The 17,514-nt window shown below is 31.6% G+C and overlaps 1 protein-coding gene across 1 annotated transcript in view; it reads right to left on the reverse strand.

Annotated features, from left to right (window-relative positions):
• Nucleotides 1–5,389: 5,389 nt before the first annotated feature.
• LOC145668598 (cytochrome P450 9e2-like) overlaps nt 5,390–17,514 on the reverse strand; it is a 108,115-nt gene continuing 95,990 nt past the window's right edge. Inside the window, exons 4-5 of the mRNA XM_081736622.1 lie at nt 14,489–14,740; nt 5,390–5,598 (exon numbers count right to left, since the gene is read on the reverse strand). Coding sequence (XP_081592748.1) covers nt 5,411–5,598; nt 14,489–14,740 — 440 coding nt within the window. The 3' untranslated portion in view covers nt 5,390–5,410. The remainder of the gene's footprint in view (nt 5,599–14,488; nt 14,741–17,514) is intronic.

The raw sequence follows: 17,514 nt of genomic DNA on the forward strand, positions 1-17,514 counted from the left end.
ATCCTAAGGAAGTATGAGGATCCGAATTTTTGCGAAAAAAATTAGTATCTTGCAAGCCGTTAAACTTACGGAGCTGAAATTCAGTGTATTAATTCTTTATTGAAAATAAGCAGAATGTGTCCTAGCATTTTTTAAAATTCTCCCTTATGGGGGGGGGGGGACTTTCTATATATGGAAAATTGGTAGTGAGTTGGTTTGTAAAAATGATCGAAAACGATCGATGTTATTTAAGAAAAAAATCAGAAACAAAAAATAGTGCTTGGCTTCATATATCCATTGCTTTCTACTATAATAATTGTTGAAGCTTATGTTTATTATATGGAGCGTTTACAGCACAGGACAATCAACCCATAAAGTTGTGACAAAAAACGCATAAAATTTGTACTGTAAGCTTAATTACACGGAAATTTTAAGTTTGGATTGTACGCATAATTATTAGAGGCAGGAGTTTTTCGCAAGTTGCTAAATCGCGAAAGTTTTCCTACAAAGCCGAGAGTTGGTTTTCCAACGAACTAAGTCAGATTGAGTAAGGAAATAGGTATTTTGAAGTCGCGACAAAATGCGATAACTGACATTTTGAGCGAAATGTGCCGCAAAACGCGACAAATTGCGAATTTTTAAAAACGTCAATTTTAGTTGTTAAAATACAGAAATAAAAAGTATAATTTCTCAAAGGGAAGAAACATTCAAACTTAAATAACTTGTGCCTGTCGGCAATATGGCTTTCAATAACGAATACTGACTGTGAAAGGATTTTTTTTAAAAATATAGCTTGGTAATCAATGATAGAAGGCTACAAATGAAAGAAGAAAGTGTTGAAACGTGCAACATGCTTCACTTTTCATCGGAATAATAATTTGCAGACGAGATATACCAGAAGATACTGCACTAATATATTGTGAAATGAAATGAAATGAAATGAAATGTTTGAGTTTTACGTCCCAGGCTTATGCCAGTTAGGCTAAAGGGGACGGTGATTATGAGAAATGAATGAAATGGTGGAATGAAGAAAGTGGGAGGAAACGAGAGTTCCCCGAGAAAACCCACGCATACGGTGCACTAATGTATTGTATGTATGTGTTTTTACATATATATATGTTTTCGGTGTACAACTAATACAATGTGTGGTGCTTTGTGATGGCAATTGTGATGATACTGTGCTAGTATATTTTAAGTTTTTGGACTTGTAAAAGAAGAAAGAAGTAATTTGTTGTTAGTAACTGCATAAGGAATAACATCATTGTCCTAAGTAGTATTATTGATTTATTGCTTATTACTTATATTGGGCTTGGCTTACATTAGAATTTGTATAATTCATATTAGAGTTTGTAAAATAATTTACTTAACGACAAAATGAGAAATTTTATATCTCAAAATTCGACAAAATACGAAATTTTTAATTTCAAATTGCGAAAAACTCCTGCCCCTAATAATTATATGGAAAATTTTATTTTTTTCCCCCTTTACGTTGGTCTACTTACCTTAACACGTTCACTGCTGAGGACGCCCATCGGCGTGCAGTACTGAGCTTGGCATATGTGCAGGACGCCGAAAGGCGCTTGTCACTGCAGCTGATTTACTTTCCCGCCGATACCTGCATGTGCACACTAGTGCACTCACACTTTGTACAGTGATTACTAAAAAGCAAAGGTACTTTGCAGTGTCCTTCGTTTCGATCTACAACGCTTTGTGTTCATATAGGTATTGTTGAATAAAATAATACCTGTTCTTGAACTTTTGAATGATGATTTATGTTTTTGTGCCAGTGAAATACATATTATATTGAATTTTTATTCAGTACTTCTTTCCTTGTGCCTACGCCATGAGTGGGCTTTACAAGAGAATGCGAAATCCACAGTATATTAATGTTGATACATTTGAATTTCTAAACGACAAAAAGGAACAAATGTAAAAAAAAAAGAAAGAAAAGAAAAAAAGAAAAAAGAAAAACTTTGTCAGTTACATGAAGGGGGTTGGTCGACAAGACCAAATTCTGGCCTATCATCCATACGAACGGAAAACCATCAGATGGAGAAAGAAATTTTGTTTCCACTTTTTACAGTTACTGTTATTGAATTCTTGTTTCCTTTACAGCAAATACAATTCGATGAACAAAATGTCGCTGTATGATTTTCGTCTACAAATTATATGCCACCTTTTGGAAGTGAAACAATAGTCCCAAGTAACTCCGCCATTGGATGTACCAAAGAAAAGACAAGCGGAAGAAAATCACCTGCCAACGGAATGTTCTGTTGGCCAAAACGATGAATATTGATAAAGAAATGCAGGAAATGCAAACAGAAGAACATTGGAAAAGGTAGTACCTACCATTGCGCGAAGTGTCCTGAACAACCTGGATTGGGTTTGCAGCCGTGCTTTAATGATTACCATGACAAAATATAACTTGTACAAGCTGTTCTGAACTATATATGTGAAAATTCTTGTATATTATATTTCTTTCAGGTTATAAAATTGAAAATAATGAAGGACGCCTGTCGGCGTCCAAAGCACATGGTGTGAAAAGTTAATGCCATATGCTGCGGACGCCCTTCGGCGTTCTTACAACAATTGCGCAATAAACATACATATTTGATGTAAAACTGTTATATTGTTGTAAAACAAAGCAAAAGCATCAATATCCAACAATTTTTTTTTTTTTTTTTTAAGCATTTCCGACGACCTATGCGACCAAGCTCAGCAGTCAACGTGTTAATTTGGAACGTTCAAATTTCATCCTTTTTTCACTGAAAAATATCGATAATTCAACAAGGAAATAATTATACTATAATAATTTAATTTAAATTCATCGTAATTTGGCACATGGCAAACATCAGTATGGTAATTGAAGGGGAAGAAGGAGGGAAATTCCCATTCACCTCTGAACACTTTCCAGGAACCTCGTTCATTTTCGCTTTCTAGGCGGGGGAGGGAACTTGGTAATAGCATCAAACCTTCATGTGTAATTACAAAAATTAAATTTATAAATAAATAACAAATCATCAGTTTATCACGCTTTAATTGATAATTTATGCACAAGATTCCCTATCGCAGGCGTGGTAGATGAAGTTTCTGTTCTTCATGAGTCGACATTGCCAACTGACATGGTCGATATGAAAAAGATGTTGTATGGTGATAGAGAGATGATACTTGTTGCTGAGTATTTCAAAACTGACTAAGAAAAATCGTTATCAGACTTAAGTCTAACAAGCAGATTGTCGATGAGGAGTTGCAGAAATCGGGTAGAAGTATTATCAATTTCCAAGACAGAGTGCGAACGGGGATTTCCCCTTATGAATTTACAGATGACTGACATTAGAAATAGACTAAGTGCTCAAACATTGTTTAACTTGTTGTTCATCATTGTTAATGGACCACTGCTAGACAAGCTCAAAGTAGACGAGCTAGTTATTCCTTGGATGAAGGATATCATTCCGCTGTGGATGATTTACCACGAAAAAGTTATCAACAGGAAATAAACCAGATTTCAGATTTGTTTTAAGTTGGCAAATTACGAGTTATGGAAAATGTATACTTGTATTAGTAATGGCTTATTTGTGTTATTCAACTTTGTACCTAATTTTTAGTAAGTCTCTTCTTTGCTTTAGGTAAACTACTTTGAATAAATATTCATAATAATTGCAATTATGCATATTTGTAACTTAAATTTAACGTGGTGTTTTAGTGATGACACAAATTACAATTATGAGCATACTTTATGGAGATGCTCTCACATAGGGTATCCGAACACCTTTATACACTATGAAAAACTGATTTTTCAAGTCTTTTGTGAGAAAAATACTGTGAACTGAGAAACCATAACCTTTTCCATATTGTACAGGGATATTTTCCTGCAAATAGAAGTTTCTTTTGGAATGCGTTCAGAAATTAACACTTGCAAGAATACTCTTTTAGTACAAGTATATTTTAGGCACACACTAATTTTCCCCACCTCGAACTGTTTCAATTTCCTCATTGACAAACACTTCACCATTTTATATCGTAAAGGTCAGATCCACGGTTATTCTAACAGAGTGGTACTTGAGCGAATGACTAGAAATTCAATTAGTGATTAGTGACCCGATTAGTGACCATTTCAGTCTTGTTTTATTACATGTGTAAACTCTTTAGTCAGTTGATGACGATGGATTTTGGTGAGTCAGAGTAGGTCACAGTGGATGAGAGTGGTTCATGGGTGGTGGATCACGATGGGTCAGAGGGTCACGGTGGATAGTGAGTCGTGGGTCAAGTTTTCATTGACCCACGCCAACTCTGGGATTCAGAAATGTTCACCGCGAAGAAGTGAATGTAATATATTGTAAATTTGTGATGTATTTTTGACAAAGGCTAACTATTGTTATGGCTGCTGCTGGACGACCGCGTGTGTATTCACACTGTATAGTTACATACTGTATATTTGAAATATCTTTTGTTGTAGTTATTTGAAAAGAGTGTCCCTTTTTTTCTTTTAGCAAACTTAGTTGTTCATTGTGATAAGTCGTTAATATTATTATAGCAATTTCCTTGATGTAAGTTTTTTGTGTATTTTAAATATTTTATGTTATAAATATTTGAAATAAATGTGGCTTTTGTGTGTAAGTTTCTGTCACTTATTTATGTATAAATATGGAAACACTGTCAGATCTTCTGTATATGGGATATTTTCTTCCTAATAAGATCGTTAAACGTAATGGGAATTACGCAAAGTGGGAAGACACCCCGATATTAGTGTCCAATTTATAGTTTCCGGGATTGCTGAGATGAATAGTGACACTCACAATACTATTTAAGTCGAAATGCAGCATCCTTCAGCATGGGTGAGAAGGGTAAGAACATAGCATGTCCAAATCCGATATTATCTATTATTTTACATAAACCATTTTCTTCATGCGAACAACAGGCATTTAAGCAGGTCTGTACATAAATTAAATATTACTTTAATTAAATTTGGTTATTAGATACTAAAATTATGTAATAGAATTTAGCTCCCACGACGAAAGAGACAGTTTTCAAATGAATTCACTCTTAAATAATTAAAATTTCAGTTAATTTCAAGGAAGACAGAAAAAAACAATTCCTAGAATAAATCAGTGAATTACGTAGAAAAGATGGCGCTAATGTTCACACTTTTAAGGCTAGAATACATATGCACATATATATACACACACATACATATATACTCAAAAGCACTTTATCATTGTTCACATCAACCTCTTCGTCTGTTCAAAACTGATGTAGTAGCACCTCTCGAACTAGTTTCCGCCGATCCTTTTACAGTATAGTGAAAAGTTGAAATTGATAAATTAAATATATATAAAGAAAGATAAAAAAGAAAAGTTTCTTCCATAGGAAAATAGTGCAAATATTAAAAAAAGAAAAACTACATCTATATTTAAAAGTTTTATTTATTTATTTATACTACAATATCTTGATAATATTCTCGTTCTCTTAGTTTGATCAATAGCTTCTGTTGAGGGTGTATAAAAAAGCTTCTGGGGTCTAATTTAAAACTTTGTAAGGTGTCCTCATAAGCGTATAGTTCATACTTGTTAACCACTGAAAAGAATATCACTTTGAGTACTAATCGGGCGTATTGTGCAGCTGAAATAGAGAACGAAAAAAATTAGATTATTCCATTTTGTACACTATTTTGTACACTTACCACAGTCATATACAAAGTATGTACTTTTAAAAAAGAATGGCACCCATGTTTATTGTAGAAAATCCTTAACTCGCCCTATGGATAATACATCTTCATGCTTAGATTTCTCACGAAGAAATTCAAAAGAAGAAAGCATATAAAGTACGGACAGGAATAAAATCGTCATTAGTTTTAATGACGCTTTTGTTAGTTTATTTTTGTCATTAGTTTTAATGACGAACAACTTTCCTATAATCCTATCTAGAAGAAGAAAAATAAATAAAAATGTGTATTTGAGTATGGTAAACACCATTAATCTGAACTAATTGGGAAAGGGGGATAAGTTGAACGGATTAGCAAAAGTCCAGTTTAACTTAAATAACCTATTTAAAAATAGCAGAAAGTACATTAAATTCCTGTTTATGTCAAAACAACTGGAGTTTATTATGTGTATTTCAATTTAAAGAGCATAGACCTAAATACATATACTAGCCCTACTATTATAGTAAATTGTTAAAAAAAATACACATAACGGAGTACATACGAGTACATGCATCATAGCTCGTATTATGATATGCCCGACGTACCTAGCTTTGTATGACTCGAAACTCTTGCTGCTGAACTTGGTTTGAAGTACATGTCTATACTATGTTAAGATAGTGTGGAATGCCCCTAGTATCCACAGCAATGAGCAAATACAGTAAAATATTCTTATCTGTCAATCTGATTGTTGACTTAATCGTCAATCCGACATTTAAAATCAGACACTATTTTTTGCCTGTCCGGATCAAGCGAAGTTAGTCTTATCTGGGTTCGGCTTAACAAGGTTTTACTGTATTTTTTTTTCAACATGGTTGCACAACATTAAATGTGCTGCGTTAAAAATACTTTGTTAAGTTACTACAAATTATGTTCATCAATAACAACCAAATAAAAAAATATTGTTTTTGCCCTGGTAAACATTCTAATATTATATTATATATATATATATATATATATATATATATATTTGAAAAATTCAAAATTTTAACATTTTATGTTGTTTATGTTTCTGAGATTTTGATTATTGAAAAATTACTAATATATTACAAATGAAAGATTGTGCAGATTACTATATACCAGTTGTTCCCTCCAAGTCTTCCTGCAAATTACTTGCGGGATACTTACAAATTACTTATCTTCCCGCAAATTGCTCCTCCAAGTCTCCCTGACACGTTAGTGACATATCTTGGCTTCAGATAGGAGAAAGAGAGCTCAGGAAGCGACAATTGTTGTAGACTACTGATAATCAGCGTGACTGACATGAATGAGTCCTCTTGCGTTGTTAATAAGTATTGAATATCTAAATATCTTCGCCTAGGTATTTATGCAACATGTAACTGTTATATGTTTGAAAGTTAGCATATTAACGTTACTCGCAGAGAGAACTGGTTTTGTTTTATAAATAGAATAGTGTTAGCGGATAGTTCCCTTCCTAATGAGATTTATGACACTTGATCATAGTTTACGATAGACAGAATGACACGGAGCTATCTCACTGTACAAGCTGACTTCTAATTAAAATCAGCCAGTGATAATTTAGCAGAAACGGAACAGAAAGTTATAATACTCGTAATAAAGTTTCGTGATCGTAATGGTATTATAAGGTAAAAATAAACGAGATAGGAACTCTAACAAAATTAACTCTAATAGCCTAAACTACTTTCTACTTTGTTGGTCTGCCAAAATGAAAGCTGAAACCCATCTCGTCTTATGAAAGTTTTTGTTACTAATACACAATGCAAGATGAAGATTACTGTGTGACATCCAAATCGTCAATAAATTCAATAATAGACAATGAAAGCTTTTTTGCTCTTGTTTTACTATTCTGATACTAAAATATTTTTAGATACAGTACGTAGTAGTAAATTAATTGATTTATCTAAATTTGATTTATCTAAATAAAATATCTTTCATCGAAAGAAAATTTGTCAATTTACAAAATTTTAGATCACTTTTAACTCTTGTTTTACTAGTCTGATACTAAAATATTTTTAGATACAGTACGTAGTAGTAAATTAATTGATTTATCTAAATTTGATTTATCTAAATAAAATGTCTTTCATAGAAAGAAAATTTGTCAATTTACAAAATGTTAGATCACTTTTAACTTCAATTATATTTTCAATAGTATTAAACTGATACTTAATATATTTTAAGTGACTGATCCATCCCTACTTTTATTGCCCCACACATTTTTGTGGAATATCCTAGGAATGCTCCAGGGAAGCTTTCAAAACTGAATATAACACTTCCTTGACATCCATAGTGTATCGTGTTGTCTAGGATCAGTATCTTCCAGATTACAATTTAATATCAGCATGTTCGGACTTACGTCCGTGTAATTCTGAATGCAACTTTCATTATAACTAATGAACATTATTTAATGCAAATTACTGTTTAATACATTTATTTTATTTTATGATAAACTTATTCCTGTAGTCGACTTGACCAAGTGCTGTGACTTCAATATTACGAGCCCTTTCGTTCAGAAAAAAGGAAGATAAGTCACCATGGTCATGTAGGTTGTTCAATGTAGAAAAATATTGATTTTGATTAGTATTTTTTTATTTTATAATATTTTATAGTGATTTATCAACTTTTGATATGACAGAGATTTGATATGAAGATACATTTAGAAGTGTTTGTTACTTTGAAAGCTATTTTAATAAATGTTTGGGAATATAGTTTTTCTCGTTTAGGTATAATAATAGTAATACCAATGTTAAACCTAAGATAAATATTCAAGGTTGTATAATTTATGCAGTTTGCTTAGACTTAATGATATTTTAGGACTTATAGTTATTTTCTCTTCCGTCAGGTGTTTATCTCAGTGTTCTCCGCTCTTCATCCTCTTTCATCATATATATATATATATATATATATATATATATATATATATATATATATATATATATATATAAACTAATGACTTATTTCAATTTAACTTACTCTATTATACATTTCATGAACTATAGGAATTTTATTGCTTCCAAAGTGAATCTTTTTAACAATGGTGTAGTGATTATTGTTGGTTTTAATATATCTAAAGTCGACTGCACTAATATAAACTTTTCTCGTGATATAAATTATTATTCAAAATCCAAAGTTAGAATTTTATTCAATACCTTGAATAATCTGAACTTAAATATAGATTCTAAGGTCTCAAGTCTCAATCAAATTTTAAACAATATATATATATTTAGTAAACATGTTCTACCCATGGTCCCTCCTAATGTTCTGTTAAATGTCCATCTAGAGCACCACAGATATTGAGATATCAATGTTTTGTTACATTATACTTGAGTATAATGTATCATAGTTCGTAAAATTTTGGAACTCCCTATATATATATATATATATATATATATATATATATATATATATATATATATATATATATATATATATATCACAATTTCAGATGTGATATGGGCTATGGATCAAATGTGAATGTTTTAAGAGTGATATATTTTCATGTTCTAGGTTAAGGTAATTTAGGTTAGAATAGTGTAGGTTAGGATAGGTGTAGGTTAAGGTTACTGTATGTGCCGATATTTTGATTATGTGTTCCTGTATGTTTGTAAAGTAAAATTTTAGGGAGAAAAGACACAGAAAGTGAAAATGTTTCCGTGCACAGAGGGCAGGTGACCAAATGTGTATAAATCCTGTCGCCGGAGTCACTATTTGTTTTCAGAGGCACAAAAGCAACAAAATAAGAAACATTTAATATGAGAAGTTCTAGCCCACTCACCATTGTATGAAACTTTAGTATAAATTGAACGGATTAAGTGTATTGATGTCAACTTGAAGTCGAGATACCAAGTATTATGATCCTCTCAGATGTCAACATATCTCATTAGTTTTATCAGTAGTACTATTCATAAAAAAATATTCAGTAAAAAACTCAGTATGAAATGAAACATTATTTCTATGTTGTCAGAGTTTTCCTGTTTAACTGAAAAATCGAATATTCTAGAAACATTGAAAGATTTTTTTTTTTAATTTTCATATTGCTCAAGATGGAGCTGTAGCATGTGTGTAATCAAAACAAAAGGTTTTCTTTAATAAAATGTAGAAATTGTAATCTGAACGTTTTCTTTCGAGTAGAATTGGTAATTTAAAGAATGCAGTAATATCGAATAACCTTTATAGTGAAAATTTTAGATATGTAGTTACGGTGCAAAATGCATGAGCAGTATTAGATGTATTTTTAACTTCCAGTGGAAGGTGAGATTTCACAAGTTTCGAGTAATAGAGTTCTTGGTGTGACCGTCATAAGAGACGACCGAATACTGTGATTTTTTTTATCTTCAGTTTTCTTGTTTGTTTTTTCAAAATTCTCAGTTTGGATAATGATTTTTTTCTTTCCGTTGCACTAAAAGAATTTCTGTTTTGGACTTTTTTTTTTTTTGGTAGGGTATTCAAACACGAACATCAAGTTTTCCGTAGTCCTCATTGTCAGCATAACTTAGAGGTTGACATCTTGTGTCGGTAGTTTGTGGTTTGCAACCTTTTGCACGAAGGGTTGCGGATGACAGACTGCAGGCCTGGATGCCGGGCTGTGAGTTGTAATGGAAGAGGCTCGGGAATTATCTTCTTTGGGCAAATTTGAGTTCCATTTTCCGGTGACCGCGTTTTGGTGAATGGATCAGTGATTATTGGTAGCATACCTGCACCGGGCCCAGTAGGTTCGCAACCACCAGTCAGTGATACATTTACACAGTCCATGGTCCGAAGGAAAGTGAACATCATTTTCACACACACATATATTTTTTTTATTGTGAGAGAGTTACAGTTTGTAATATCATAAGGTAAACATCTTTATATATATATATATATATATATATATATATATAGAGAGAGAGAGAGAGAGAGAGAGAGAGAGAGAAAGTTAAATAGTAACATGGAAAATATTTCATTGAATAAATATATCAACCTCGTTGCATAACAGGTTAATGATACAATGGTGGATATGGTTAATAACAATGTTCTAATAGCAGTTTAAAAAATATCCGAGACGACATTCTCGTACTCTAATAAGTTTACCTAACAAAAAAGAATGCCCATAAGAAATATAAAATAACTCAATTGACTAATAATTACGATACGTTTTCATTTAAATTTTAGGAAGCAACTTCTGAAAAAATACTTTAGTAAAGTTCAAAAAAGCTTAAAGAATAATACCCAAAAATTTTAGAAGTTTACTAACAATCGAATCCAATCAAACCTAGTCCGTTATAAAGTTCATGAACTATTGGAATTTTACTGCTTCCAAAGTGAATTTTTTGAACAATGATGTAGTGATTATTGGTAATTTTAATATATCTACATTAGACTGCACTAATAGAAAATTTTCTGATGATATAAATTATTATTCAAAATCCAAAGATAGAATTTTATTCAATTCTTTGGATGATATTAAGAAAATTAAACATGGAGTTACATTTTAAGGAAAGTAACAAGGTGGTGTTGGTAAATGATAAGGTTCTACCAAGCTGTTCGAAGCTGTTTATCGTAAGGATGATTCAAATGAAAGTTATTATTATTTAATGCTTAGTCAGGTTTGCAGTGACGAATTATATGTTACTGTTGAACAGGTAGTTGAGGTTATAAAAGTTATTAAAGCTTCTGTTGGTCTGGATTGTATATCGATTCTTATAGTTAAATGTATTTTTGTATTAATTTCTCCAATTTTGACATCTTTGTTTAACTGGAATTTTGCTTCTCATATTTATCCGAGTGTATGGAAAGTGGTAGCTGTAACTCCAATTCCTAAAACCGATGGAAAGGCCATAAATTATACACCAATATCTTTACTTGATCTTATACCTAAGATTTTTGACCCACTTATTTTTAATACGTGTACAACTTTGTTCATTATCGTGTTGTTTCAGATCAATGTGACTTTATAAAGTGTAAACCAACTGACTTAAATTTAAATAGATAAATTATTTTTGTTAATCCTGTTGTCTCTAATACAGGTCAAGTCGAACTGGTACTTTTATTTGGCTAAGGCTTCTGATAAGATTTCTTCTTTTTTTATATAAAAAAAACTTTATCTTTTTATATTCTTAAGTCTTTAATACTCTGTGTTTCGGTATATGGTTGTAAATCATCTATGTATACCATTTCTTTCGGTGTCTCACAAGGATCCAATTTTGGTCCTTTGTTATTTCTTACATATGTGACTATATCGCAGGTACGCCAAATTACTTGATGGTTTGTAGGCTTGCTAAAACACGTTTTGCGTTTATCTTTCCCAATTATGGCAGTACTTTTAGGAGTAAGAGCTGTAGCTAATATAATGATTGGTTTTACTAGAACTTTTCGATACTTCAATGTCTTCCTGATTTCGTCTGCGAGAGCATTATACTTACTGACTTTTGTACCAAAAATTGTACTATGTTGTGATTCAGTGACACTACTAGATTTATGGAAGTTCCTTCTAGATCCATTTTATTGATAATGGTAATGTCGGATTTTTTTGCAAGTACCGTTATATCCGTTGTCATTTTTCCATCCCAGTATAGGTTATGTTTATCGTTTTTAAGTAGGCTACTAGATTTAGCTATTATTATTATTATTATTATTATTATTATTATTATTATTATTATTATTATTATTATTATTATTATTATTATTATTATTATTATTATTATTTGTGTTCAAATAATAATCAGCAGAGGTGCTTCTTCTCACCATTTGTGGTAGACATTATCCCTTCCACTTTTCTAATCATAAGAAAGAAAAATACACATATACATGTAATAAATTAGTAATTGTGTGCATTGTAGAGGCGAGGAAAAGAATTTTTCTTTATTTAAATATTTTCAACACATTATCCCTCACCACCGACTTCAACTGAATATAAACTAACCTAAGTATTTCCTAACCTTAAAAATAAGATTTTTTTTTAAAAAAAGAACAAAATTATAATGGAACTATTTTTAAATCGGAAGTGGGTGAGGGCTTAGTTCACACCTACACAATTTAATGGTTTCGAACCTAAACTATAAGGATTGTACGAAAACCTCAAACATCATATACAACATATTATGCCAAAACAGAATAATTTTTACGAGTTATCACGGAATGTTTGTCAAACTAGAGAGGGGTAAGTCTCATTTTACTCGCTTATCACATGTATAATTATTAGATAATCGCAAAATAACTTTCCACATATCTACACTTCAGGAATCAACTAGAATGTTTCTGTTGGTCTGGTACTCCTTTTTACTCTTTCTATACCATTGCGTTCGTTTCTATATATTTTTCTATTTTCTCAACCTTATCCTTCATGAAATATTTTTAGTTGGTTATTTTTGTATATCTTTCCTTCTTTACAGGGCATATTTCTTCTGTAATCTGAAATGTAAGTAATCTGATATGTAATCTAGACTGTTTCAACCCTTATTTTGACGTATTCACCATTCTGAATTGAATAAAGTTTTATGTTTCTCCATAACTCCATATTAATATAAATCAATTTTATCTGATTTTTTCCGTCGGATGTTTTCTCTGATTTCTTCATAGATTAAACAATGCAAAATTTGAAATCAATTATTGGTCTTATCATAACATTCTCATATGGCATGTGGACATTTTCGTCTTCAGAAGAACGCTTTTCTTAGTTAAAATAAAACATATTGGAACAATCAATCAAAACTCATAGAGTTCATTGTGTTTCGATTTTAGCGTCAGATCGAATTTTATATTCTAACTAGCAATATAGTTACTCATTCTTCGTACAGGAAAAATATATTTATGGACAATACTTGAAAGGTTTATATGAATTTTCTTTTTCCTTAGGCTGCGTATTTGAATTGTAATGAAATGATAAAACCCAACTCAAGACCTCCGTCGTAGCTATATGGTTAGTACTCGCCTTTGGGGCAGGATACCAGGGTTTGACTACCGGTGGTTGGGATCCCACATTAAGCTGTAACTGTTAAGAAAATTTCAATCTAAAGAGGAAAAAGAAAGGCACTTCTATAATATCAACATGTCCATTTATTTACTCAGGAAGTTACATATGTGAGGGGTCGCTTAGTGGATAAGATGTAAAATTTGGTATATAAAATCTTAATTAAAAATAAGGGAATATATGTTTAAGCGTTTACTAAAATTTCGTCGTAAGAGGGATTATTCGTATAATATTGGAAGTTCTTTTTGTTTGTTTGTTTGTTGTTTGTTAAGAAAATGTTGAAATTAAGAACTACTATGTTCGAGGTGTGAAATTCGGTATATAACATCTTAATTTAAAATAAAGGAACGCGTATTTAAGCATTTCCAAAACTTTCGCTTGTAAATGAGGAAGGCGATATTCCTATTACATATAAATTTCCCCATCTTTATATCTATACTGAAAACTTGTTACAATGTTTCGTTCGAAAATTCCACTTCTGAAGGGAAAAATTTCTATAATATTCAAATTTCCGTTTTATAATTATTAAACTCCATTCTTACCATGTGAAGGACGGACACCTCTGATAATTTTTAGTAAGGATCTTTTATACCAAAGTTTATCTGTCTAACTTGATTGACTTCTAAGATACTCTATTCTAGACATACTTTTAATCTCCATTTTCTTTTCTTAGGATACTCATTTTGATGAAAGTGACATGATAAAAATCTGGTTTCAGTCAATTCTATGTTCTAAAATCCATTCATTCATACAAATTCATGTTTCAATGGTATGAATTTATATAGGACAAACAAACGTTGTGCCTTATATACTTATAATTATGATTAATTCTCAAACGACCTTAATGTATATTTTTTAACTATTTCTAATGTGGAAGAACTTACCGACACAAGTTCGTGGACCTGCCCCAAACGGTAGAAATGAACATGTTGGTCTTTTCTTCTTATTCTCTTCGCTAAATCTTTCAGGATCAAATTTCTGAGGCTCTGGGTAATAAGTTGGGTCATAGTGAAGACCTTTGATGGATACATAAACATGCATCCCTTTCTCTACAACGAAATTTGTTCCTGGGATTTGGAATTCTTTAGAGCATATCCTGTTTGTTATTGGGAAAGGTGTGTATTTTCTAAGTACCTCTGTAAGATTTTAAAAAAAAATGTATATTGGTTTACAGTATTTATACATTTAAAGTACTAGTATTTATATTAATTACTACATACACTATGAAACATGTAAAACTCAATTTCATAAATTATACCGTATTCATAAATATACGGGGGTATTCAAAGCTCAAGGAAATGAAGTTCAGTTACCAAAGTTGTAAGAAAAAGAGACAAAGTGTGTATGGTACGCGTATACATGAAAAAGTTAACACTTTTTTCACTATGAGTGTTCTTTACAAACAATATGATATATATATATATATATATATATATATATATATGTACTTTAAGCTCTGAAAGGAGCTTTAGACAGATAGCTTAAGATGAAATGTGTCCAAAATGACCAGAAATGAACTTAATTCCCTTGAACACTGAGCACCCCATACAAGTTGTTGTCACCGACCATGGATTTTGAGTGGCGTTGAGATTTTGATAGAAAACCTAGAACTGTCTTTTTAGGAAAACCTAGAACTGTCTTTAACTTCGTTATCACATTATCCTGGATATCAACGATGACATTTTACCGTAGACTTTAGTTTTAAGAACAGTTTGAGTGAAAAAATAAGATGCTTTAATTCCGGAATAAAGAACAAACAAACAAACAAACAGGAAACCCTCTTACAATAAATTCACTATAGCATCCCATCCCTCAGTTTTATACTAACTCTCAGGCGCACACACACCTCTATATGGATCGAAGAGATTCTGTCTGTCGTGGGTTCGAATCCGCCCGGGACATGGACGTAATGTAAGTTCTTTCACCATACGTTCTGCATCGTCTTCCTTAGCCTAAAAGGCAGAACCGTAGAAGGTAAAACTGAGAAATTCAACAACATTGTACAAGAAAGAATTGAATATTGCCTGGCGACATGATTTTAGTAAGTGTTTTCGGGCTATCAGCCAGGTTAAGATATTGACATCTGACGTTTCGAATGCAGACGTTGCATTCATCCTCAGGGATTGTGATGATGAATACAATGTCTACATCGAAACGTCGTATATCTTCATCTGGCTGATAACCCGAGAACACTATAACAAAATTTCTACTATATTATTAGCATTTAAGGAAAAGAAACTTTCTCCAAAGATGGAATATATACCAATTGATAGATCAAAGTGATATGTGTACAAGCTCATGCGTAGTTTAAAAAAAAAAAAAAAAAAAAAAAACTTGAAAAAATTAATTTCTTCGTAAACATAAAACTTGAAGTTTAATGAGAACCGTCCCAGCTTTACGGTAAAACTAATACTGAAGTATTTTCTCATGGAGTTTTTCATTGTTATACGAACAAGACAACAATTCATATTGATCTTAATGAGATATAGGCGAAAATTATGATTGACTCTTAAACTTTAGTTCCTATTTAGTTAAAATATTGTCCAAAGATAAGACAGACATACATCAATCGAGAGTTCGTATCAAACTTATACAAATGGTATGCTTAAGTGTTATTTCTGATGCGTAGTGTCCGAGAAAATCAATTCGTTCGTTACTTCTGTTCAAACAAATTGTTTATTTGTATTTATGTACTGTATATGTGAAAAAAATACGCTGCTAGTTATTAAAATGATCGTGGTCTTCTGACAGGACACACATAATCCTAACAGTTACGAATCTAGTATTTGTAAAATACAAAATAATACAAACAAAAATTCCAATCTTGTAATTTTTATATCAGTGTCTACAGAGATACTTTAAACTTCTACAGTCCATCACAGTGTCGGAACTGTACCCTTATCGATTTAATGGAAACACTTGCAGTTAGGAATACATCAGATATCTGGGTTGGCAACTGTCTAACGGCAATCGCAGCTCCGGGCTATTGGCGGTTCTGTGTTACGAGAAACTCCGAATTACATAAGGGACAATATGCAATAAACTGAGCAGACCGTGATATTTTGAGAAGATCAACCCTTTTTATCTCCAACGAAATACATATTGGCTTAAGTCAGTTTTGTAGGCTCTGATATTTGATAAATTCTTTACCTGTGAGCCATGAATTTTGGAAGTTTTAGTTGTACTTTCCTCGTGTTAATAAATTACGTTATGGACTATATTTCCTCATTGTGTTATGGATAATAAGTTATATAATTAAATTTGCAACGTTCACGTTCACACAGTTCCATTCAACTACTAGGTTTAGGCATTAAACGAGACAGTAACATGGTCAGTGACGCTGCAAAAGTCTAGTATTGTAAGATCTGGACATTAAAATGCCGTAATACAAGAATTGAATTAGATTGAACACGTTAGTTTTAATAAAACTATTTTTCATTGTGAATAGAACATTCAACAAACAAAACTTGTATTATATTATATAATATCAATAATGTTTTGTGATATTATATATCAAAATAAAAAATGTAGCGCATTCTTAAGAGTTATGGCCCTCAGATAATGAAAAGTAGCCCAAATAGTAGCGTGTCGCCCAATTTGAAATTTTAGCAGCGAGATCATTTAAAAAATCGCCCAATCCGCTACTTGCAGCCCAATCTGGCAATACTGGTCCCTCATCTCTGTTGGAAGTAGAAGTTGAAAAAAAAAAAAAAAATGTTATTTCTTTCTAGTTCTCTACTTCTTAGGAAACCAGTATCCATCTAATTTATACAAGATATCTATATTAGTTATTACCTACAGTATACTTCTGTCTACTAAAAGTACAATCCAAGTCTTATCGGAATCTTCACTTTAAAAAAAAAAAAAAAAAGTAATAAATATACAAATAAAAATGTGAAAATAAGAATGA

Source organism: Thermobia domestica, chromosome 13 (assembly GCF_964235325.1).
Source record: "Thermobia domestica chromosome 13, izTheDome1.hap1.1, whole genome shotgun sequence".
Taxonomy (NCBI): Eukaryota; Metazoa; Arthropoda; class Insecta; order Zygentoma; family Lepismatidae; genus Thermobia; species Thermobia domestica.